At 46.2% G+C, this 24515-nt stretch overlaps 2 protein-coding genes across 4 annotated transcripts; both read right to left on the bottom strand.

Annotated features, from left to right (window-relative positions):
• Nucleotides 1-83: 83 nt before the first annotated feature.
• On the bottom strand, nucleotides 84-1514 carry GJD3 (gap junction protein delta 3). Of its 3 annotated transcripts, none has more exons than XM_033004123.2 (2): nucleotides 1433-1514; nucleotides 84-1092 (listed from the first exon to the last, which is right to left on the bottom strand). In XM_033004123.2, exon 2 carries the CDS (start codon nucleotides 1063-1065, stop codon nucleotides 337-339), a length of 729 nt encoding a protein of 242 aa, XP_032860014.2. In that variant the 5' UTR covers nucleotides 1066-1092; nucleotides 1433-1514; the 3' UTR covers nucleotides 84-336. The 3 variants fall into 3 exon arrangements, with proteins under 3 accessions (XP_032860014.2, XP_042643228.1, XP_032860013.2); XM_042787294.1 differs by having other exon boundaries at nucleotides 84-1020; nucleotides 1433-1477; XM_033004122.2 differs by having other exon boundaries at nucleotides 84-1072; nucleotides 1433-1471.
• Nucleotides 1515-3430: 1916 nt separating this feature from the next.
• TOP2A (DNA topoisomerase II alpha) lies at nucleotides 3431-24118 on the bottom strand. Its single transcript, XM_042787220.1, has 35 exons — nucleotides 24037-24118; nucleotides 23651-23791; nucleotides 23377-23467; nucleotides 22843-22906; nucleotides 22192-22337; nucleotides 21716-21813; nucleotides 21185-21397; nucleotides 20804-20977; nucleotides 20498-20599; nucleotides 19897-20034; nucleotides 19580-19718; nucleotides 19139-19296; nucleotides 18597-18722; nucleotides 18016-18126; nucleotides 17817-17922; nucleotides 17029-17138; nucleotides 16180-16272; nucleotides 15588-15702; nucleotides 15158-15279; nucleotides 14433-14581; nucleotides 13522-13753; nucleotides 13258-13392; nucleotides 12933-13133; nucleotides 12170-12365; nucleotides 10771-10862; nucleotides 10050-10193; nucleotides 9866-9949; nucleotides 9031-9228; nucleotides 7972-8077; nucleotides 7542-7682; nucleotides 6967-7117; nucleotides 6764-6825; nucleotides 6347-6472; nucleotides 5052-5272; nucleotides 3431-4777 (listed from the first exon to the last, which is right to left on the bottom strand). The coding sequence occupies exons 1-35, from the start codon at nucleotides 24067-24069 to the stop codon at nucleotides 4628-4630; spliced, it is 4668 nt and encodes a 1555-aa protein (XP_042643154.1). The 5' UTR covers nucleotides 24070-24118; the 3' UTR covers nucleotides 3431-4627.
• Between the last annotated feature and the right edge of the window lie 397 nt (nucleotides 24119-24515).

A 24515-nucleotide genomic window follows, 5' to 3' on the forward strand; every position in this document is an offset into this window, starting at 1 on the left:
AAAGCTTTGCCCTTCCCAGCCCTGACGCAGCAGTTGCACACAGGGTGTGGGGGCAGCCCCAGCCCAGCTTGGCACCGGGGGGGTGTGGGGTGTGGGGATGTCAGGGGCGTCCCTGTCACTGCGCAGGGATGGGACCTGTTTGTTTTCCTTTTGTCCGTATTTTTTTTCCAGCAGCTGCCGGGTGAGGCCCATCCGCCGCCCACAACAGGAACCAGGGGCGAGGGCTGGGCCCCGGGGGGCAGGGGGGACACACACACGACCCGCAGCCGCCTGCTGGGCACCAACCGGGGCTGAGACCGGCCACAGCTCGTGCCAGCAATGGCAACCCGGGGCCAGCTACACCGTCAGGTCCCCCCGCGGCGGCGAGGCTTTGGGGTGGCACGGTTCTACCGCGGCCCCCGCCGGCTGCCCGGGGGCTGGTCCCCGCTGCCCCCCCGGGTGGCAGCAGCCGGCGCGGGGCGGGGGGCCCTTGCGCAGGAGGTGGGCGAGCTCGGCCAGGCTGAGCAGCGCCGAGACCAGCCCCACCACGAAGTAGAAGTGGATGAAGACGGTTTTCTCGGTGGGGCGGGAGACGAAGCAGTCGACGCGGTGCGGGCAGGGCCGCCGGCGGCAGACGAAGAGCGGCTGCACCCTGAAGCCGTAGAGCAGCGCCTGCCCCAGCAGGAAGCCCAGCTCGGCCGCGATGCGTGCCACCACGCTGCCCACGTAGAAGGGCTGGAGGCGGCGGGCGCGCTGGCCGGGGGCCCCCCCGCGCCCCGGCTTGGCTGCCTGGTGCACGGCGAAGATGACGAAGAGCGCGGCGGGCGCCGAGAGGACGACGACGTGGAAGACGAGGAAGCGGTAGTGGGAGATGGGGAAGGCGGCGTCGTAGCACACGGGTTTGCAGCCCGGCTGCTGCGTGTTGCAGACGAATTCCTCCTGCTCGTCCTCGAAGACGTCGCTGCCCACGGTGGCCAGGACCAGGATGCGGAAGAGGAGCATCACCACCAGCCAGAACCGCCCCACCATGGGCGAGTGCTCCTGCACCGCGTCCAGCAGCGAGCTCAGGAAGCCCCACTCGCCCATGGCCGCGCTGCGGGAGCGGGGTCAGTGCTGGGGACACACACACACACACACACGAGCTGTGCCCACGAGGACGGACCCCAGCGGGCAGCGCGGCCCCCGCCAGCTCAGCACCCTCCGCTCCAATCCCAAACCCATCGCTCACAGGAGGGTGCCCGGGCAGCGCCAGCCCAGCTCACCCCTGTCACGAGTGTCCCCAGGCCTCTGCTGTGCCCCAGGACTCGCTCCCACCCCCCCACCTCCTCCCCCTTAGAGATGGGTCCAAGGGCACCAGCTGGGGCAGGACGAGCAGGTTCCCCATCCCTTGTCCCCCCCTCCCCGCACCTCCTGAGCACCCCCCAGCCCAGCCCGGCGGGGTTTTCCCCGGTACCTGCGGAGGCTGCGGTCACGGTGGGCCAGTGTGGCTGGCCGGGACTGGCCGGGACTGGCCGGGACTGGCCGGTCCCTTGTCCGGCTGGGATGGGATGTCGGTCCCGCAGCCACGCCTGGAGTCCTTTTAAAGAGACAGAGCAGCCGCAGGGGCGCCCGGAGGGGAGGGAAGGGCTCAGCTCTGCTGGGTGGGGGAGTGGGGGGGGGTCAAGGACAAACACGGCCCCTGCCCCGGGGCCAGCAGCTGCCTGGGGTGCAAGTTGACAGCAGCAGCACCACCCCCCCACCCAAATGCAGAAATGTCCCCATGCCCTGGCCGCCCCAAACCCCCACGGCCTCAGGGTACCAAGCCACGGCACTGGGCCCCCAAAAGGCCCCCCCAGCGCTGGCATCGCCTCCCTGGCCCCGGCAGAGCCCGGGTGCAGCGGCCGCGTTTGGCTCTGCAGCGGCAGCTCCTGCTCCCCGGGCTTGCCTGGGGCCGGGCTCTGCCCGTGGGGTTGGGGTGCTGTGCCCGGGGGATGCTGAGGGCTGGCACCAGCCCCCCCTGCTCTGTGCTGGGGCTGTCGGGGCCACGGAGGCTCCCACGGACCATCCGGGGCTGCTGCCAGCTCCGGCAGGAGTGGCCGTGCTGCCGCTTCCCAAAGCACAGTGATGCTCCGTGGCACGGCCGGGGCTGCCGGCGGCCTTTGCGCCTCACATTCCCCCTCGGGTACCGGGAGCAGAGCCCTGGCCTGGGCAGGTCACCCTCGGGCTCTCCTCACCCCTCAGGGGACGTGCGATGCCCACAGTGGGTCGGTGTCTGACACCCCACAGCCCCCCGCTCCCCCTCCAGCCACCCTCAGCATCCCCAAGGCCCCGCTCAGGGAGAGTTTGTGATGGAGAAATTCCTGGTAGACACCAAGGTGCCCTCGGTGTGTGCGTGCACGTGCTCGTGCCCGCAGAGCTCACTCCAGACATTCGGGGTGACGCCGGGGTGATGGGTGCAGCCCGGCTGCGGCCTCGCCCTTGATTCTGGGGGCGCTTGCAGCCGGGAGAGCTGTAAATAGCCCGGCCCCTCGGCGGGGACGCGCTGGAGACGCTCTCCAGAGCCCGGCAGTGGAAAATCTGACAGCGCTTTCCACACTTGACTGGGTTCCAGCAAAGCACCTCGGTGGCACCGATAGGGCCTGGACCCGCTGGTGGGGGGGGGCAGGGGGCCCGCAGCCACGCAGCCCCCCCCCCAGCCTGGGACAGGGGGGGCCCCAGCTGGGTCCTACTCGTCCCCCAGCACCAGCCCAGGAGCCAGCACTGGCTCTGTCCCTGCCAGCACGGTGACAGCCCCACGCTGCACGTTTCGGCTGTGGGGAGGATGCTCTGGGGGGGGCGTGGAACAGCACCCCTCACCCCCCCACCCTAACCTGCCCCCCCCCTTTGCCAGGAGCGGAGCTGGGTGTCAGCACAAACCCCACGCTCAGTGTAAAACTCTCCAGCCTGGGAGCACTGAGCACGGCAGGACCCGCAGCTGCCGGGGGCCACACCGGCCCTTCACAGGAATCGGGAAACCTCGGCTGAGGTGGCGGGTCCAGGCAGAGGTTTTGCAAAGCCAGGAAATTTTGTAAAGCGAGGAACTGGCAGGGGAAGAGTCCGGGCAGCACCTGAGCTGGTGCCGGCGGGTGGGTCCCAGCAGCCCTGCACAGGGCAGAGCCCGTGCCAAGCCCTTCGCTCCACCGCCACCGAGCTTGACCCAGGCTCCGCAGCGGGCATTTCCATGACAATGCCCAAATTGGCTAAATGAGCGCGGGAAAGAACCTCAGCAATAAGGAGCGTGGTTAGACAATGGAGATGACCCATTTCGACCAGTCTTGGCAGCGCAGGGAGGGAGCTGGTGGCCTCTCGCTCCTGAGAAAGTCGGAGTTTCAAGTACTCACCCTGAACAAAGACAACTCGTGGCTCTGGAGAGCCGGCGCAAGGGAAAACCAAGGGGATGGGCAGCTGAGGACAAATTTTTACTGCAGAAAGCTTGAGTAAAAACCACTTTTATTATCACATAAATATTAAACAGGACAGAAACTCAGGACAACAAGAAAAACACAGAAAATGTTTACATACAGTCAAAAAATAGCGTTACAGAAATGGCTCTACGAGAAGCAAAACACGACCACATACTCCCAGGAAGTAGTTCAGAGGGGAAAGGGACCCATCCCCGCTGGCACCGGGGTGACAAACAGGCCTCACCTCGCCAGGGCCGGGCCAACTTCTGGCCCCAGGAACAACCGGGCAGAAGGTTCCCAGAACAGCCTCTGGCAGCGCCCAGCACGGGGGAACCCGCCGCTTCCCAAGGTGTGTGCTAGAATGGCCGACAGGCTTTTCCTGCAAGTTCCTGCAGATCAAAGATCCCGGGATGGCAAAACTCCGTCCTGCCTCTGCCCTCCTCTCCAAGTGCCCGTGTCACCCAGCTGGCACCGCAGGGACACCCCTTTAGCTCTTCAACAGCACGAGGCACTGGCAGCCACAAGCATCCCTTACCTGAAGATGACCTCTGGGCTGAACTAGCTGAACACGGGGTTTCTTGGCAGCCAGACAGGAGATAAAGCTGCCAACACTGAGCACGGAGCAGAGACAAGTCTGCACAAACCTCCATTACTAAATCTGTATTTAAAAACCTAAAGGCTAAAACTCAACATGGCAGAGGATGAGCAGGCGCCTGCACAGACAGCAAGGACAGCAAGGGAGAAAGAAAAACACTCCCGTGGAGTTCTAAACGCCTGCACCTCACCCTACGTCTCTATGGCCACGGAGTTAAAAGCTTATCTATTTAATTACTTTCTAAAATATCAAAAGAGGAAGGTACCTATGTGAGAGGGTATTTTAAAGGATTTGATATGTTCTAAAGTCTGCTTCAACATTAAAATGACCAAAGCGTCAAAAGATTCCAGCTAGCGACTGGGTAAGAGGGAAGTGCAGCAGCACTGGCTGGGCACGTGGCTCCAGTGTTCACCAGAAAGCGGGGTGTGGGTGTTCTGTTTAAACAAATCCAAGCTATTTAAAACCCATAAAAATAGAGCTGCGTTCACTTGTAACAAACACTTCTAGACTAGCTTAAATTCAGTGGAGCGATTTCCCAGTCTGAGATGTTCTTTGGTGAGAGCTGGTCAAGAGCACTGCTAAAGGCTAGTCTGTCGATCTGCTTGGATCAGTTTAAAATCCTCGTAAAAATTCAAAACATATCGTCCTCATCAGACTCCTCCAAGTACTGGACGGGCTTTTTGAGGCGCCCAGGCCTGGTGTGGGGCACGGCTGCTACAGGGCTGTCTGCACGAGCAGTTGAGTCAATAGTGAAGCTATCATCGTCTTCCAGCCTGGATTTCTGGAGGGAAAGGAGAGTCAAGAAGTAAATTGTGAATCTGAGCGTAAACAGGGAACACTCAGTTGGCATCAAACGCCCCGCTGGGCCACGGGTAGGGGGGTGGTTCGGACTGATGAGCCCAAACCAAGGGTCTGGGATAAGCTCGACCCCCCTTCCCACGGTACAGACGCGTGTCGCAGGGGAGGTTCGACCTCCCCCACGCTTTTGCTGCCAGAATAACCGGCGCCACCCGCTGGGGTACCCCCCCGGCTCTCACGGGTGGCAGAGTACAAACCTTCGCTGCAAACGATTTGGAAGGTTTCAAGCCAAAATCCGAATCTGAATTCGACGAGCTTGGCTGCTTTCTGACAACCTTCCGGCCCTTGGTCTGGCCAGGCTTCCTGTCACCCACTGCTCCAGCCTCAGAGTCCAGGGATCCCGCCTTTGCTGCCGTCTTGCTGGGTTTGGGTGCAGCCTTTTTCTTGGCCAGGATATCCATGATGGATGGCTGGATATCTGAAACAGAACTCTGCCTTTAAACCCGTGTTTTGCTGCCTCTCTCCTCACTCGCCGTTTGGGAGTTGCTGCCAACACAAATATGGCAGCGCGCTACGCTGCGAGGTCAGCACACAGGTCGCCTCAGTTTGAAGCACCGTTTTTCTAGAAAGATTGCTCTTTACCAAGATTATGAGAAATGAGGTTGTTTATCTGCTTAGTTCCACTACATTTAGAGGATCAAATTAAAATGCACCCGAAGCAATTTACAGACTCTTTCAGATTGCAAAGTCCTGCACTCTCAAGGCTGGGTAACCAACCTTATACCTTCAAAACTTTTGCAGAGGGAAGGAATGAATTTACCAGCTATACTAAAGAGTTACTTGTGGAGTTCTTTCTTACCTATATTTTGACATCTTTTTTAACAGCATCTTGAAGCACATCTCCAAGTTAAGCTGAAGTGAGCAGGCCATTTCTGAATGATAATAGGCTTTCTCAATTTAGAAGTGGAAGAAACAGCTATTTTGCTGTGAAGTGGCGTGCTATTTCACTGCTGGGATCAAAACCAGCTCGTGATGGAATATGCAAAACAGCTTTCAAATCCTGACAAAGACTCTGGGCAGTTAAGTTTAAAAATACCTGAGCCAAATGCCATAGATTTATGAGGTTGAGCTAGCACTACATCAATCAGGCTACCCCGAAGCAGCTTCCCTTCTTCCTGGGAAGCAAGCTACCAAGTAGCTTTCTTCCCCAAAAGACATGAAGTAGAACATGGGCTGCAAGACACAAATTCCAATCGCGTTATTTCTGCCAAGTATTACATAGCACTGTAGGAAGCATTCACTTTTCCTGTTCCCAAACTAAAATTCACTCCCTTCAAGCATGTCTGAGATGAACTAGAACACGATATGTTTGGAAACAAGGCTTCTTTAAAAATGACAACTAGGCAACCTTTGCCACAAAACCTCAGATCTTTTCTGAAATGAAAACTGAAGTTTTTCAGGCCTCTGAATGCCTACCAAAATCACTCAGACTTGTTTCACCACAGGAATAATAATTGTTATCTAAAAATGATCTTACTAAACTTCGCCTTACCCTTCGTGGCACTGGCCTTCTTAGCTGCAACAGTTTTTTTCGGCACGGCCTTACTGCGAGGCACAGAGACAGAAGGAGCTGCGGGAGCTTGACTCACATTTTCACCAGCAGCATCTTGGACTTGAACTGAATAAAGCAAGCAGAAAGTCAGTCAGAAATAGTCAAATTATCTACTCTGGCTATAAACATTAGAGCAGAAGGAACTAATTTTGATCCACTTTATAAAAAGAACAACTATTAAACTGGATTAATCACAAATTCAAGTTAGAAACAGACAAAGTCTGGTGCACTGAAACCACCTTGTACCCTAGCAACAAAATTTCCTCGCAAGATCTTGTGACCAACGTGTCAGAATGCCCAGTGCACTCTCGTGGGGTTTTAGGAATATCAACTGTGTTTGGAAGGTCTCGTACTCACCAGGGATAGCACTTTGTACTGGCTGTTGCTTGGGAACTTTAGCTGCTTTTTCATCGGTTTCCCTAGAATACAAAACCCCAAGTATTTTTTCAACTTACGATGCGCTGAATAGGTGCGTTGAAGAAAAAGAGCTATTAATTTCATTATAGCATTAACACTAGAAGCACAACTGATTTCCAGTGACCGTGTGGAGAAAAACTCACTTGGGAGCAGCTCTGGGCTTGGGAGGAGGTTTCTTTTTTGTGTCTGTATCCGATTCAATGTTGTCTTCACTGTTGGCCTGAAATTCAGACCCCTCGTCTGAGCTGGAGTGATTTGCATCCGAGTCCGAACTGATGACGGTCTGGACTTTGGCTGATGATGTGACACAGGTGTATTATTTTACACATTTGGCAATATGCAGCTCAGTTTCTTTTTCAATATCTTAGCTGCAGTTGTTAAAAAAATAAGTATCTGAATAAAACCAAGCAGATATTGAGACTGCCAGTGAGAAGACTCCCAATCACAACTGTATCCTGCACTCACTTACCAGCAATGCATTTGATTTGCCAAGACAGTTGTGTAATGAAAACCAATAACCTTATTTCTCTAGTTGCCAATTTCTGCTTTTCCTTGAAAAGCGCTGTGAAAATCTGCTCGGATGGTAGGAATATTTAGTTGTTATATACAGTAAAATAAAAATTATTTCTGAGATCTCAGACTCTGGGAGCTCTCTAAACAGCCTGTTCCATTTTCTCCTCCAAGACCGTCCCTCTTCTGCATTTGTGTTGTCACTCACCTGCAGCGCGGCGAACCACTCTCTCTCTTTGAGGAGGGGCTTCAAAATCAGACTCTGAATCAGACTCTGAGTCAGACCAAGGGTTTCGTTTCTTCATTTTCTTTAATGGCTTAAATGGTAGAGTGGCCTGCCTCTTACCACCTGAAAAACATTGGGGGGCAGGATGAACCTCCAGGTGTACTTCAGGCTCAGCAGTTCAAGATCAGCTTAGAAACATATCTCGAAGTTCAGAGGATTCTGGCTTAAACATCAAAGAGAAACAGTAATCTATCCCGCTTGACTGTTATTCAGAACCACTTTCTCTCACATAGTTTTTCCAAAAATATGGATCCTCAGTGTTGCTCACCACCTTCAGGAAGAGGCCAGATAACCAAATTTACAGCCCTTCCCCTCGCTTTCCATTGATGGAACAACACATAAATGCATTTACCTCGCTCAGTATTAGACTTCAGTGCTAATCTCTTCTTAAGGCCTGACGACTCTTTGTCTTCTGATGTATTTTCTTCTCGATTCTCATCAAATTCATTTTTTTCAGTCTGAAGATACAAGCAGATATCGAATAGATAGCGAGTCAGCTCACACAATTAGAAGTGGCACACAAAGTAAAGTAGAAAGGAGCTGCTTATTTTAGATGTGTGAAAGTCAGTGGTACAAGAAATCTGAATTTGTGTAACAAACTGCGTGTAAAATTAATTACAGATAAGTAAACCAGACACGATCTGTCCCCAGATCAGGTGACTTAAAATGTAAAATCCAACATTAACAAAAACAGGAACTTTGTCCCCACTCCTGAGAGCGCTTTGGTACTGCCTTTGTGTGCTGATGGGGTGGCTCTAGGGTGTGTTGAGGATGCAGAACTGAACAGGGTGGGTTAAAAACAACAGTGCAGGTTATTTGGAAAAACTGCTAGAGGGAACCATCTGCAGGAAAGGAGCAATATGTCTGGCTTACAGGTCAAAATAGACGAGGGGATATTTTCATTTTCTGTGTTGCAAATGGCTGAATGGCATAATTTCAACTAACCCTATAAAAAGAGTTAAATCTTCCTTTTCTCCTTAATATCGAGGACAATAATGGCATTGAGTGGCTGAAAGCATTCCTGGGCATGCAAGGGCTGTCCTGGAGAAGTGAATTTACTCGCCGACCTTCCGGCCTGCTAGGGGATTTATAAAATCCCCAAGACACCTAGAACAACCTTACTTGTATCTGCCTTCTCATTTCTAAGCTACCAACCCATCTCTAACATTGTGATATATGCTCTTGCCAAAAGATTTCCCTCCAAGCCAATCTCCTGATACACTGGCAAGTCTGTTCTCCTTTAGACTGAGAAACATCCATTGCCAGTGTTGCCCGGATCCTAAGATTCTGTCCCTCTCCCTGAATAGCTGCTTCACCAGGGCGAGTTCAGCTAACAAGAACATGAATTTCTTGAGGACTCTATTGAAGAGGCTGTAAAGAAAGATTAAGCATTCGGAATGTTCCTTTTTACCTTTATTTTCTTTTTAGTTCTCTTCTCTGCCTCTGCCTTCATCTCTGCAGTTATCTGAGGAACAACCCTTATGCCCTGAGGCGATGGCATTACTTCTGGCAGTTGCGCCTTCTTCACCTTCATTTTCCCTCCTTTCACCTTTAAAGGTTTACCAGCACACCCTGCCTTCTCATCCTGAATTTGCTTGGCTTCCACAGCCTGCAGAAGTGAGCATAAAATAATACAACCATGAGGATACAAAAGAAACAATGTACTACTGAAAAAAATCGCCATAATGGCCCTTTGCAGTAAAGCACTCTATACTTGCTGATACATTTCCTACTATCAGGTTAAAAGAAGCTTCCCACTCTGCTACAGATTTGCACATTTTCAATCCATGATTTAAGCCGGAGCTACAGTTTGGTTACCTGGGGAGTAAGGGACACAAGCAGGGAGTGGGCATGATGGTGCACAGGCACCTGCCCACAATCTGGGCTTTGTTCAGCGAACCACAGCGCCTCTCTCACTTCTTCAATGTCCAAAAATCCCTTTGACCTACGTTTCTCTTCAGACTATATCCTAGTACTGGTTTTCTCTCAAGCCCTCCTGAAACTCCACTACTCAGGCTGGTGATTCAGCACCTCCCAACAGCCACCCTGGTGATTTGACTCCCTGGCCCAAAGCCGTGCTCCTCCCATCCAAGCTAGGAAGGTGAAGAAAGCTTTCATTCTCCGCAGTGAGTGCAAGACAGGAGTTATCATTTTTAGTTTCCTTGTTGTGACAAAAAAAAAGTCAGCAAGGAGGTGGTGGATGAGACTACAAGGGAGTCAGCCCTCTGCACTGAACATTGACATACATCAAGTTCTTCAACAAAGACTGCAAGGTCTTCCTTCCACAGATCAGAGGGACTCTTGCACTTAAGGTTTTCCAGCTCCTTCTCCTAAAGGGAATCACAGTTGATAATCATTAGTCACTTATTTTAATTCACTGCCACAAAAAATATTATAACAATGCTTTCATAAGAAGAGGAAGAAACATACTTTGTTATCTCTCTGCTTACAGAGCTCATCTTTCTTCTCTTTAGTCAGATACCAAAGGGGCATGTTCAGCAGATAGTTGAAGTCTGGTCCAGTAGCTGCAGCTGATTCTTTGTCACCCTCCTCCTCCTCCTCTTCCTCCTCTTCCTGAATGTGGATTTTAAACAAATGTTGTCAACAAATATATTGATATACAAGGGTAGGGCTATTGATCAAATGTGGACTGCATCATGGGTACTCCATGTGCTTATGGTGCCCCAGACTCTTCTAGAACAACTCAGAAAAGGCTCAAGTTACACTTCTGCTATCGCACAAAGGAATCCACCCACAAAAACAATTCTCCAATTCCCTTTTGCCCTACTCCATTTGGCCTCTCTGCCTTGATAGTCCAGATTCTCTCCTCAGGCTACTTAAAACTGTCACCTTCCTCACAGCCTTTCCACAGCTGCATCCCGCAGGCAGAAGTACAACCCTTAGGGGCAAGAGCAGAAATTGCTGTGCAAGAGGACTTGACCCGACAGACTCAAACCCAAATGTCTCGGTGCCTTCTGAAGAAGAGACTGAATTTTTGCTTGTCTTATGTTTCCTACCACAGACATACCAGGCACGCAAGCTCTTGAATCATGAAAATTGAAAAACAACTTGGGCTTCTTCATACAAATGATGAAGCTTCAGAGATAGGGGCTGATTCGGATCTATTTAGAGAGGATGACTGAAGCATTACCTTGTTTTGCAATTCCTTCCAAGCCTTCACTGGATCAGATTCATACCCTCTCTGGATAAGAACTTGAATCAATTCTTTCTTGGGTTTGTTTTCTGTAAACAGACATTTCAAGGTTGTCAGTTAGCGACCATTACTCTGTTAGGAAAGGTAGATGAGCTTTAGATTTTGAGTCCCATGGTTCTAGCAGTTCAGCATCTTATCAGGCAATAAAATAGCCTTTCCTCATCAGAGGTGGGACATGTGGAAGACCCTGAAAAACACCTAAAAAGTTCCTACTTAGCAGGTGATTTGTCAGGTCAGCATTCCTCCTATACCTGTCAGGAACATCTGCCAGAGCACTGCAAATACTTCTCTTCTTCATTTCCATATATGCATTCCCCCTGCCCTAAGTAGTTTTCGTACTTGGAAAAAGAGATGTGATGGTATCAAAAAGGTTTCATAACAACAAGGTGGAGTGAAAAAAACCCTGATAGCACTCAAAGGCTTTGGTATCGCTTGCACCTCGTTAGACATCACTTGGGAAATTTATACTGTGAGTGCCCCAACCAATGGAAATGCTTCAGCTGGAATTTGTTCCTTTTTAAGATATCAGAAGCAATCAACCATGAGACAAAAATACAAATGAAACCAGCTCTGTCAGCTTTGGAACTACTTATTAGAAAAATCCAAGAAAATGCATTTCAAGGGAATTATTTCTCTTCCTGAGTCAAGTCAAACAGACACAGGCTGTTGGGATTACTGGGCTGCCTTCAGACACAAACCACAAAGCATCTTATGACACTTTGTCTAGCTGCATCCTCCATGAATGGAAGTGAAATACAGGCTGCCTTTTAGTCTGAGGTGGAAAAGTTGATTGAAAAATTTGAATGCTGGGAACAAAGATCTGTTTCTTTTTCTAGCTCATGATTCTCAGATGCTGCTAACTCGAGTATCTTCTAAGTTTGAAACCCCTGTCCACTGAAAACATGATTTGGAATATTTTTGCAGAGGTTCACAAAGATAACACAAGAGATATGGGTTCTTAAGAAGCATGCATTAGAGGAAAAACTACTACCCCTTTCTAGCCTCATGAGTACTTAACTCTTATTCATGCTGAGTCAGAAATAGATATGAATTATTGCTAAAGTATTAAAAAAAAATTCTACTCTCAAAATAGTGTCAGACACGTAGTAGGAAAGCTGTACGAGTATCCCATTTTAATTAATACGTGCGTAATGCTCTACAGACCAAAGATACTCTGTGAAGCATTTTCCTCTTGTATGTTGCTGGAGCAGAAAGATAAGCTCTGGTGTAGTTTGTTAAGAGCCAGTCCGGGGCTGAGGGCGTGCTGACAGAACTCAAGGGAGCACCTAGTTCTTCTCCCAGCTTCATAAACCAAGTAACCAAGAACAATGCATACCGATCACGATTTTGCCATCTATTTTCTCCAGGATGAAACGAGCCTGGTTGCTCAGTTTTGCAGACTCGGAACCTAGCATCCCAATGAGCCATTCCTTTCTCAAACTGTAATATCGGAGCCTGAGTTCAAAGAACTCTTTAAGAATATCCTGGGGAGAGTCGTACTTCTTGAGAAAGCCAACATGGTCAAAAAGAACCTAGATGAAAGAACATAGGCATGATGGCGGTAAAACTGATTTCCAAAACCACTGAAAATTACCTATAACACAGGTGTGATAGTACAATTGGATTATTAGCCAGCAAATTATAAAACGTTAGTATTGTTTTAGAAACAACTTCAGTTTGCGAGCACAGCAGCAGAGAATTTTAGAATTTCAAAGTTCTTGAAAACACACAGTAGGGTTAAGGTTACTCGAATCTTAAAGCCATCTGCAGGATAAACATCTTGCATCAAGCATCACACATTGTCAGACTCCAGGCATTCAATGGTGGTACTGTTGTCACAACAAAGGTCTCTGTAAACTGTGTGATTTCAGATCCCTTTGACTCCTTCAGGCAAAACCATAGGACTCTGGGCCCCTTCCCAAGCCAGTGTCTTGACCTTTTGAAGCATATTTAGAAAACCAATTCAAAACCGATAACAGCAGAAAAATCAAAGCGAATAGGTTACTGCAGGAGTGTTTTTGTTACACACAGCAACTGCAGCTGTTCCCACAGTCTTTGAGTTAAACCAAGAACTTTCTTCACTAAAATCTATTACATACCATGGAATTGCATGTTAAATTCGTTTGGAGTTTGAAGACCTTATGCAGTCCCACCGCTTTAGCTTCAACTAGTTTTTCTTCAGTCATCTTCACTATAAACTTCACTGTTGTGTCTGTGTGATATTCTTTATAGTCTGTGATTAGTGGGGGTGTCTTCTCAGTCCCATTTAGCATTGGCTCCAGAACTTGCTCTTTATAAGTCTGAGAAAAGAATCAAAGTCAGACCCATGTTTTCCATGGAGATGAAAAGGTCCAAAACTCACTGATCATTTTTTGCTTTACAGGGCAAACTATACATTCCCAGGGTGAATTCACTGCTTATTACCTGCGTCCATGTTCTGACAGGCAGTTCAGTGATCTCAATGGTTGTAGAATCAAGGATAGACACTTCACCACTTATCACATACTGGTTAGGTCCCAGCTCATCTATTGTGCCTTTGAAATTCTTGTAACTAGGAAGCTAAGCAGAAAAGAACACTGTACTCAGCTTGGTGTTGATGCTTCGGTTTTTAAGCACTTGCATGAAATGCCCCAATATGTGCTGAATCAACTAACGAACGAGACATTGTTTTTAAAATAAATTATTTACCATTGCCAAGGGCTCTTCTCCATCCATCAGACGACGGATGTTATTCACAACTTCCCTGGTATCAAAGTTGGGAATCTTACAGGACCAGCCAGTACCAATCCCTTCTGCCCCATTTATCAGCACCATCGGAATGATAGGCATGTACCATTCTGGCTCCACACGTTGATTGTCATCATATAGGAACTTCAGGATATTATCATCCATTGATGGGAATAGCAATCGTGCTAGTGGGCTAGAATGCAAAAGAGAATTTAAGCCCAAATTCTTGTTACAGAACAGCGACCACCATACAAAACCCCAGAAAACAAACAAAACGCATAAATCAGGTTTATTCCTGCCAGCCAAGCTTAGCCATACAGCCTGGGTGTCTCCTTCAGGAAACCAGGCTTCTAAAGCAACCCTCAAAACAGAGGTGCATCTTCAGCAATCTCACCAGGTTTCACTGACTATACGGGACCCTGAGCTTCCGCTTGAAGTTTGTATATTACAAGTTTAACGTCAGGGAAGGCTCCAGTTTTCTGTATGGTTGTAATAGTGCGCAAGTAACCGATTTGATCAAGTTCAATTTGAGTGACCATTGGCCCGTAGAGACCACAGTGCTGTACTTTCAGATACTAGAACTTCATTCGCCCAACTCAAGTTCATTTTTTTATTATCCTACCCAAATGTCTCCCTTTGTTTTCGCTCCCATTTCCATATTCTGTGCTACGCCTCTGTTCTCTGGGATGATAACCAAGTTTACACATCTGAATCTAGGATCCAAACTCACTTCATTCGTTGGACTACTTGCATACTCAGAGTAGCAGAGTTTTAAAGGGAAAAAAGTAAATTAATTTTTCATTTTAAATGCTCTCCAATTGAGTCCTGTGACATGCTAAGAATATTTAAGACGGTAAGAAATTAATGCTGACCTGAGCATTGTAAAGATGTATCGAGGGCTGGCAGAGTCTTTCCCACCATGCAGCCTTGTGCCAAACTGACCAATAGGCTGCAGCAAGTTGAGGTTGTTGCTGCCCACAAAGTTCTGAGCTAAGTTAATAATAGTCATCATCAGCGATGTCTGCAATAAAGGAGGGTTTAAAGCTTAAAACACAGAATTCTTCACTGAATGGACAAAGTTAAAGGCAAAATTCACACCAAGAACAGAATTGATATAGAGGATAAACTCAACTAATAAAATACGGAGGAATCTCACTGGAAGTGCATCCCAAGACCCTCTATCTAGTCCAGATGACCAGATAAATTCCGGTGACACACCATATATTGCTATCTACCTGTTCTTGAAACCTCTAATGAAAGATTCTATCAGCGTCCCAAGAGAAGCTTTAGTGCTTAACTTCTCCTTACCAAGGTAGAAAGGCTATTAACATCTACCTAAATCTATCACAAATAAAGTGTGTTTTTCCCTGTTCTACTTTTTGGATTAAATATATTCCCATAAAGTCTAGGTAGGTCAGGCAGACTGACCATTAAAGTAATATTGAAGTATTAATAGCAGATACAGAATCATTTTGCTTTGGCTTTTATACTCAAGCATCTATTCCTGTTTTAGAGGCATCTTAACTGTCGAGCCAACAGAAGGGCTTTTTTGCCTTTCATTTAAAAAGCATTTTGCACAACCAGGCCAGGTTCTTACTTCACCATGATGGTATGAGGACATCTCAGCTACAGAACCAGCCAGTTGAGCAACCTTCACCTCCCGCTTATCATTTCGTCTGAAACATGTGAACAGAACTTTTCTTTGACCTGGCTTCAAACCTGTATAAAGAAAAGACCTTGCAATTAGAATTCACAACGTGTTTCACTTAGCTTTTGCTCTCTAGAGACTAAAAACTACTTATACACCTAAAGGTGCTACACCAGGAGGGTAAGGTACTTGCAATAATATATGACAAAATAGACATTTAAACCAAAGATTAAAAAACTTGAGCATCAGAAAATGGACTTCAGAACACTGACCCTGAAAACTCAGCAGGTCCCCCAGTTCTGATGACGTGACATACAAACACCCAGTTATTAAGTTCTGGGGAATGCACTATGCAGAATCACTACCTTAAATAACTTACCATCAACCATTGACGGGATTGATCTTTCATTATCTGAGTTTGAGAACAGCACTAACTCCTTGTTGATGAAGTCGTTATATGTCAGGTAATTAGTACTTTTCCCATACAGGTATTCCTAAGGAAAATAGGTGTAAGATTACCTTAATTTTAACAAGGTCTAAGCTGTTTTCTTAGCTCATACTTTGTTAGTTTTACTAAAATGGAAGCTCCTTGTAAGACTAGCTAAACATAGCTCAAGTGCTGGCATTCTTAGCACCACAAAGCGAAACTTTGCTTCCCATGATGCAGGCCCATTTTTTGAGAAACTGTCTTCATACAGTCCTGCTTAAGTTACAGTTTCCCTATTGATAAAGTGATTTGAAAGGTAACAGTTAAAACCGAAATTAACTATTGGACAATTGACAGTGATGCTACACTGGTAAGATGAAAGAAGCTGCTCTGCAAAATCCTGAAACATTTTAACTGTCCCGTAATCTGGTGACTGCCTCACGGACTGAGCTGTGTGCAGCAGCAGCAGGCCAGACTGAAGCCCAGAGCAGGCCCAGGGAGGGAGGCAGGAAACCAGTTTCCTCCCTGTACATAAACCTTTTACCTCTGGCAGACCGTGCAGCTTCCGTTGTCTTCTATCCTCCATGAAATTAGTCAGCCACTCCTTTCGCTCTTCTACCTTTTTCTTGCTAAAGGCCTGTATATTACAAAACGAAAAGTAACTCAATTCTGGGACATTCCGTGGTGTGCCCTATTGGGTCACTTGAGGAAAAGAAAGCATACAAGAAGAGTTTACCCAGGAGAATAACCTGCTAAACATGTTGACTTAGTAGCCCAAGTGCAATAAAAGGTTCTTATAGCTAAACATATTAAGAGCATAATTTCCACCAGTCTTTAGGAGACACAGTAGTTAGGCTTAAACGTACAGATTTTTAACACAATAATGGAAAACTAAAGCAGACTTTGGGGAAATTAATATTTTGGGGAAAAACTTGTTTTTTGGCACTGCCTAATAGCTCAGAATACTTAAGAGTCAATAGCTACTAAATGTGAAGAAGTTCACAGAAGCGAGGACTGTTTTAATCCGCTGGTGAACCTTTTTGCAAGAAGAAAATCTGGGGGAGAAAAGGAAGGCCTGTCTTGGAGAAAATTGCAGCAGAACATGCAGGAAAACATTAAAGCAATATTTACTGTTGTGTCTGAAAATGTCAATTGGTTTGTAGTGATTAGTTTGTTCTGAGCTGTATTTAAGAACCATCATTAAAAGGGTACTCTTGGCCTGAGGTCTGTGGACAGATTTGCTTCTACTGGTTAGACTAAAAGCCGTAGCCTTGGTAACAAAGAGATTGTCTCAAGCCCAAAGGCCTCTATAAGAGCATTTTAAGAGAAAATACACAGAACTCTAAGCAGTAGAATACCAAAGGTAGTAAGTCAGCAATTAAATGGCAGTTACCAGGGTGATCGCAGCATCATCTTCAGGACCAGAATATCTGAAGCCAATTCGATGTTTAGCCATATCTGCAAAGTATTCTTTAGCCTCCTTCGATGTGCTGGTACCCAAACCTGCAGAGACAGTCCTAATTAATCCTAACAATTTCTTGCTTAAATTAAGTTGCAGTTCAAAGAAATATTTCGCTATGCCTAGTTTCTAGGCACATGTCTAGCGATGCATTGTATCAATGCACAGCATGAAGACGACTTACAGAAAGCTTACACTACTTTAAAATGAGATGTAAGGTATCCCCAAAATGACAAGAATTGCAGATAAGTGACCAGTTGCATGTTGTACTTTTGGATTTTGTCTGCAACTCCTGTAGATAACTGAAATGATTAACTGTAAATTGGAAATGATTCCTCATCATCCAGCCATTGTTCTGCAGTTGGAAACGTTCTTCTTGGTATTAAGCAATTCTGGAGTAAGTACTTAGCTCACGGTGCTAACAGTACACAAGGACTGTACTGTGAAAAATAGCATGTAAAACTGAGGAGAACTGCCTGAGAGTGCTGAAAGAATGCTTACCTACGACACTGGAGTTTCATTTTGAAGTATTTTATTCAGTTAGAGTTTATCGTTTCCTTACTTTTATGTTGCATGTGTTTGTAATCAGAATATCTTAGGAGGGAAGAGACTCAGAGGACACCCGGTCCAAACCCTTTCTGCAGAAGGAGGACTAACTGAATTTAATCATGGAGGTTCTTACTTGGATCACTTAATTTCACCATATTAAGTTTCCTACAAACCTTTATAGTACTTGATTTTCCACGAATTGTAGTTCTGTGTACTGTTTTTCCATTCTTCAAATTCAGGAATGCTGTAGAATGCAATTTCTTCTTTGTTTTTAGAGACCTACAATTAATAAATATTTTAATTGTGAAATGAGAAGCAGATTTGGACCAATGGATCCTTACTCCTTCACCTGGCCATGCACCCAACCCTTACCTTTATGATGGGAGTAATAAATTCCTCCAAAAAGTTGTGTCTTAGAAGAGATGGCCAATTGTGATGGATGAAGTTAATCAGCAAACCTTTGATATGCGATCCATCTTGATCCTGATTTAAAAAGAAAAAGCCCCAAAACATACTTAATCAGGGTCATGATGGAATTGACAATTGTTAACTTAATAGCAAATGATTCTATAATCCCACCTAATTAACCCTATTAACTTTCACTTCTAAAAAGGTGACCAGGTGTTGTTGTAATTACTGAAAATTAAGAAAAAGAGAAAAGGCACATTCTTGATGAAAAAAGGTATCAAGGACTGATAAAGGACCTTGAACCAGCAGATGTGAAAGACAGCATTTACCTATTTGGTGATGCTATTCCCCACTCTACCTCATCTGGGTTTTTTTTGTGTCTGAAAAGACATAACCACCCACTAAAATATAGAATGATACAAAGAAATAAATACAGAGAATTAGGTACAAAAATGGCAGTGGGAGAAAAGCAGTTTTCTTCTTTCCTCTATGTTCAAGTGTTTTTTTTTTTTCCTCTCCCAGTTTTCAATTTCAGTGAACCTAACCTGATCTGTCATAATCATAATCTTTCCATAGCGAAGACTCTTTAAAGATTCTTGATCTTCATAGTTCTTTTTATATTGCAACCCCACAATCTTGATGATGTTGTTGATTTCAGCATTTTCCATAATCTGGAAAAGATCACATGGAATAAAAACTTGTCTCTCAGACTTAAAACGTATCTCAAAGAAGTCTAAAATCATCCATAAGTTGACTGAGCTTTAACTTTGTCAGTGTTTTTTTGCTGTTTAGAAACTTATCACTTCTAAACTGAAGTTTAATGCTGAAATTATTCTAGATCATTCCAAACGCTTTCTAGTCCACAACACAGCACTATCCCTTCAGGCCAAAACACGGAACAGGACTTAATGAATATTCCCACTTAACCAGCAAGGCAGGCTGAAGATGAGACTCCGGCGTTTAAGACACTACTCCTACGAGCTGGTGTCCCAGGCGTTGAGCTGTACTGACTCAGTTAAATCACACTGCGTTACACATAGCACACCGCGCCTTCGAACATGCAGACTGTAACAATTCTCCAACTAACCTGCTTATGAGAAGCTTCTCTGACATTGAGCATTTTCCCACGAAGGGGAAATACTCCGTATTTGTCTCTACCAACCACTCCTAGACCAGAAACAGCCAGTGTTTTGGCTGAGTCTCCCTCAGTCAGGATAAGTGTACAATCTAAAGAATTCTTGCTGCCTAAAAAAAAAAAAAAAGAAAAAAGTCAATTTTCTAATTAAGAAGTGAAATCAAAGCCTGCATACTCACAAACTGAATGAGAACAAATATTTTGACACGTACAGGTTTTGTTGCACTGTACATAGCAAACAGGGATAACATAGTAAATGGGATTGTAAAATAGGGATAAGCTACAGTTACAGGTTTTGTCATTTTTCCTTAGGAGACAATTCTTTAATTTATCTAACAAACAGGTTTTAACTCTTTTTGAATTAATTGGTTACAAGGGATGTAAAACACTTACCAGCATCATTGGCATCATCCAGTTTAGGAACACCCTTAATCTTAGTGTGTTTCACAGCTGAACATTTCTTATTCAGCTGGCTCTGAGCTTTAAATTTTACCCAGTTTAGGATACTTTCAACAATGCCACAGGCAATGGCCTGCAATGCAAAAAAATAACCCCAAATGATTGCGAGAAGAGCCTTAAAAATGACAGAATTTTAAGTTACATACTTTTTCTCTAGTTCATGGCATTACTGCAAAGGTATATATTTGCCACATTAAACGTAAGATGCAGTTTTACAGATATCTTGATTATCCACATATATCGATACTTACACCCTTAATAAATTTTTCACTCAGTTTACAGGTTGAGCCAAAGCTCTTTGCCTGCAGAGTCATGTTCTCCTTTGTCTGAGAGTCAAAGGTTGGGTTTTCAATTAAGGCATTCACAAAAATCCACATGTGGTTCTTCACCTATAGTTAAATACAACAAGCATCACACACTGTACAGGCTCATCTCAGTAACAGACATCTGCCTGCCAGAATCACAGCAAGGAAAAAGTTATCACTGTATGGTTTTGAATTTTCCTAGATGACTTGGAGGAATTTAGGACAGCTAATAAACACTCATGAACAATGTTATATGATTTGGGATGTCAAGTATCAACTGCCCTCAGCCCAAATAGGAATTATCTAACAGTGAATTTTAGTGCAGCTACACGGACTTAGTGTTCTGACTACAAAATACGTCAGCCAAAGAGAATATTGTTAGTTGGCTTAAACGGGACAACATGATACCTATAATTAGCAATTATATATATAGTCTGTACCATGGAAATATATATTATTAATTAGCATAGTAATGTATTAAGCTGCAGTTACAATTTGCAATAATGCTAGAGTTGTGTCTCCCACTGGGGAAATTCCGACACTGTACCTGAAAAGGCTTCACTACAACTCCATTTTTGTTCTTCTTTTTCACCACATCGATGAGTTTAGTCACGAGCTGGTCAGCTACATAGTCAACGTGCCTGCCACCCTAAGGGAAAATGGGACCAAAGACCTGGTGGTGATTCCATTGAAAAAAAAAGTATGCATATTCATTCAAAATCTTAAGCATAATCTTTGCAAAATTAAGCAACTAAGTGTTTTTCCCTAATGCACATACATTTGAAAATAGCTAAGACTATTAATGATGAAGAGTATGACATCAGCTTGACTAAATAAACTAAAGAAGAATTACCTTCGTAGTGGCAATGCTGTTGACAAAGCTTACTTGCTGGAAGCCTTTCTCACTTAAAGTCAAACATACTTCCCACCGAGAGTTTACTTCCTCATGCACCACCCTAAGCACGTTACCAGTTTCATCTACTTTGTCCTTCAGGTAGAGATCCACGTAACTGCGGAATCCTTTCACCTGCAAACAGATGAAAGCAGACAACAGGTTTATAACAGCTCCTATAAATATACTTAATTCATATCCTCCTGAAAAGTGGGTAGAGAAATCACTCGTGCAAATTTTCCCTAAACTATGTTTAACGACATAAATTGCTTCAACCAAATCTCACTGTTTAAATGGCACGAGAAATACAGGTATTGCCGTTTCTTTTAACTGTTCACTTACAGGCAGCCTCTGTCCATTTAGGAAAACTTTGACATCCTTTGTGGATCCAGCAATATCATATGCTCTTCGAGACATTAGTGCTACAATGTCTTTATCAAGAATTGTCATCTTGAATTTTGACAGATCAGGTTTGAAAGTGACACACGTGTAATCTTCTCCATCAAAATACTTCAGCTGCATTTCACCAGCCTTTCCCATGTTGTCTGTCCAGGTCTGAGAAAAGGAGGTTTTGTGAGTTGCAAGTCTGACACACAAGAGCAACTAGCTTAGTTCTTAAAAGCAGTAAGCTGATTTATGAGTTTTAAATACTTTCAAATTAAAAAACCTAACTGGTTAAAAACTAGATTCTGGTTATGCCTGCTCACTCCATTATTCATTTGAATTATATTTTGTGGTACGATAACTGTGGGCCAAATTTATTCTAATCATGGTGCACTGAATGTGAGCTACACCTAGATTTTTGGAACAAAAACTTAGGGTCTTATTTGAAAATCTTGGATATAACCTTACTGAAATGAGAAGTGTTCATACCTGCTTGAATAACTTTTTGTATTCGCGACATGCAGTTTCCACAGTAAATTTTGTGCTAAATATGTTGCACAGTTTGGCTCCGTAACCATTTCGCCCACCTGGAATTAGAAGGAAAGCAGGCTTGTGGTATTGCCTTTGTTCAAAACCATCTAAAAAAATTCCAGTCTAACAGAGTTTACCTGTTTCAGCACAATCAAAGTACAGCTGTCAATAAGCAACAATATCCTACAAATTCAGTACATGACTATAAACCCATATTTAATTGGGATTAGCGTTCAAAGAGAAATTTTCCTGTTCTCCATGTTTGTACTGTTATTACTATAAAATAGAGCATGGAGGCCTCTCTGAGGGACTCGGAACGCTCTTTTCATGTTGCATCAAGGACCCCCCCTTCCCCCGCCTTTTAGTGCAGTTCACACATTTAAACTGGTCAGGTTGCTCAGCAATATTAGCGCGTATTTGAGACTCTCCCCTACCTGTGACTTTCTTTTCATTGTCATCGTAGTTGCTGGATGTTAGTAGCTGCCCAAAGATAAGAGCAGGCACATAGACCTTCTCCACTTTGTGTTCCACAACTGGAATACCTTTCCCATTGTTCCATACACTGATTGTGTTATTCTCTCTAGGGGAGAAAAATGTGTGTTTTTAAGGCTTCAAATGACTGAGCTATGAAACAAATATTATACAAAAGCTCTGAGGAAAGGTGACCATTTCATCAAGAGCAAATCTTTGTTCAGCAAGTGCAGAAACAGCCAGCAGAGGGAGGACAAGTCAACAAAAAAATTCTCATGTCTGCAGATACCATCCAGGAAATGGACAACCACACATAAAAATCCTCTATCTATGCGCAATGACAGAATAAAAAGGTTGAGAGGAAGAAAAGAGGAAAACGGCCAGAACGGAAAACAAACAACAAAAGAGCAGTCATTTCACAAGTCAGCACTTTGTCAGAGACCAAGGGACTAAGCAAAGCAAAACTTTCACAACTGGTGAACGACATTCGATCTGACTTGGATGGGCCATGTGGCAGAGCCCTCCAACACCCGCTTAGCAGAACGGCATCTGAGTGAGAAAATCTAACACACTCGAGTTGGGAAGGTAATGAACAAAAATGAGATAGAACTTACACATCAATTGTAACTTTAATGCATGACATGCTTTTATCCCTCTGCTTGTTGTCTGCAGCATTGACTAGAATGAAAAGATTATTGTTATTATATTACATTCTCAATCAAGACCAAACTATTACCTACAAAGTGTATTTGGTGGAATGAATGCATATTTTCAATACAATGCTACTAATAATCATCTTGGTGTGCAAATATTTTGCAAGTTACAAAGATGTGCACTACAACTTAACACAAAAGGGAGAATCTGGGGCTGAATGAAATTGGTTTTGTAACAGAGGGCGCTGTTATCCCATGAATTGTTTACTATTAATGTGCTAAAGGAAGGACATTAGCATCCACTATTTCCAAGCACAATCAACAGCATACTCTGCCACCACCATCCACCAGATTCTGCACTAGACATTACTCGGTCAATAATGTAACTAGATAAAAGCACATATGATACGTTCTTACATTTAGTTCCAGTTTCTTAGACATTCAGCAGCCGTTAATAACTCATCAATCATTAACTCAACAGACAGGTCATCTTACCCAGAATCTCATCAAAGATTTTGTATAAGCCAGGCACAAAGGTCACATCTCTGCAGTTAAGGCCCACGTCCGCATCAAAAACCCACATTTGCTGAAAAGAAGGCAAGAAATGTGTAAGTCCCCAGGCACAGCTCCTCTTCTGGGCCATCAGTTTGTAAAGCAGACTTTCTGTGCTTTATAAATAGTTGTTAATGACTTCTCACCCGCCCCAAGGAGCACAGGCGGCTTGGCCCCACCACCCCCCCCCTTCCCTGCCCCGAGCCTCCCCCCGCACCTGCGTGACCAGTTCCACGGAGCCGATGTAGGTGTCAGGCCGGAGCAGGATGTGCTCCAGCTGCGTCTTCTTCTGGTAGACGTGCTCCACCGAGAGCTGCTTCCTGGCGCCATCGCCCTTGGGCAGCCGGGGGTTCGCGGGCTGCTCGGAGGAGAAACAGCGGCAGTGAGGGGTCAGCGGGCCCGGGGGGGGATGGAGAAGGGGAGCGGGGCGGCGGGGGATCCCGGCGCGGAGGGGACGCCGCGGGTGGGGCCCGAGGAGAAGGCGGACGGGGGAAACCTGCGAGGAACGGGGGGTCTGGGGGAAGAGGACGCGAGGGGGGCCCGGGGAGGCGCCGGGGGAGCCCCGGGACGCGGCGGGGGGATCCGAAGGCCCGCGGCACGCACTCGGAGGGGCGAGGGGGACTCCTGGAGCTCCATGGCGGCGGCGGGCGGCGGCGGAGGCGATGGCGGCACCAACGGCCCGGCGCCTTTCAAACCTCCGCTCAGCCCGCCGAAACCCTCCGCCAATCCCCGCCCGCCGGCCCCTGAGCGCCCGCCAATCGCAGCGGGAGGGGCGGGGAGACGGGGCGCGCCCCTCCCCTCCGTCTCGCCAATCAGAGAGCGCTCCGCGCGTTCAAACTAGCCCACTCAGGAGGGATAGTTGCGGGACGGGCAGCGAAGTCAGCCAATAGAAAGGCGAGGGCGCCGCCCGGCGGGGCGTTACTCCTGCGGGGTTGCCGTTGGTGGCGGGACGGACCGGGACTCCCTGGTCACCCCCCGGGGTGGGCTGGGCAGCGTCCGGACAGGCGCAGGGACCCTACTGACACGCTGGGATCACGTTGGGCAGGAGCTGGGGACCCACTGGGCAGGTCCTGGGGACACCA

This window comes from Tyto alba, unplaced genomic scaffold (assembly GCF_018691265.1).
Source record: "Tyto alba isolate M040663 unplaced genomic scaffold, T.alba_DEE_v4.0 Super-Scaffold_12, whole genome shotgun sequence".
NCBI classification, from domain to species: domain Eukaryota; kingdom Metazoa; phylum Chordata; class Aves; order Strigiformes; family Tytonidae; genus Tyto; species Tyto alba.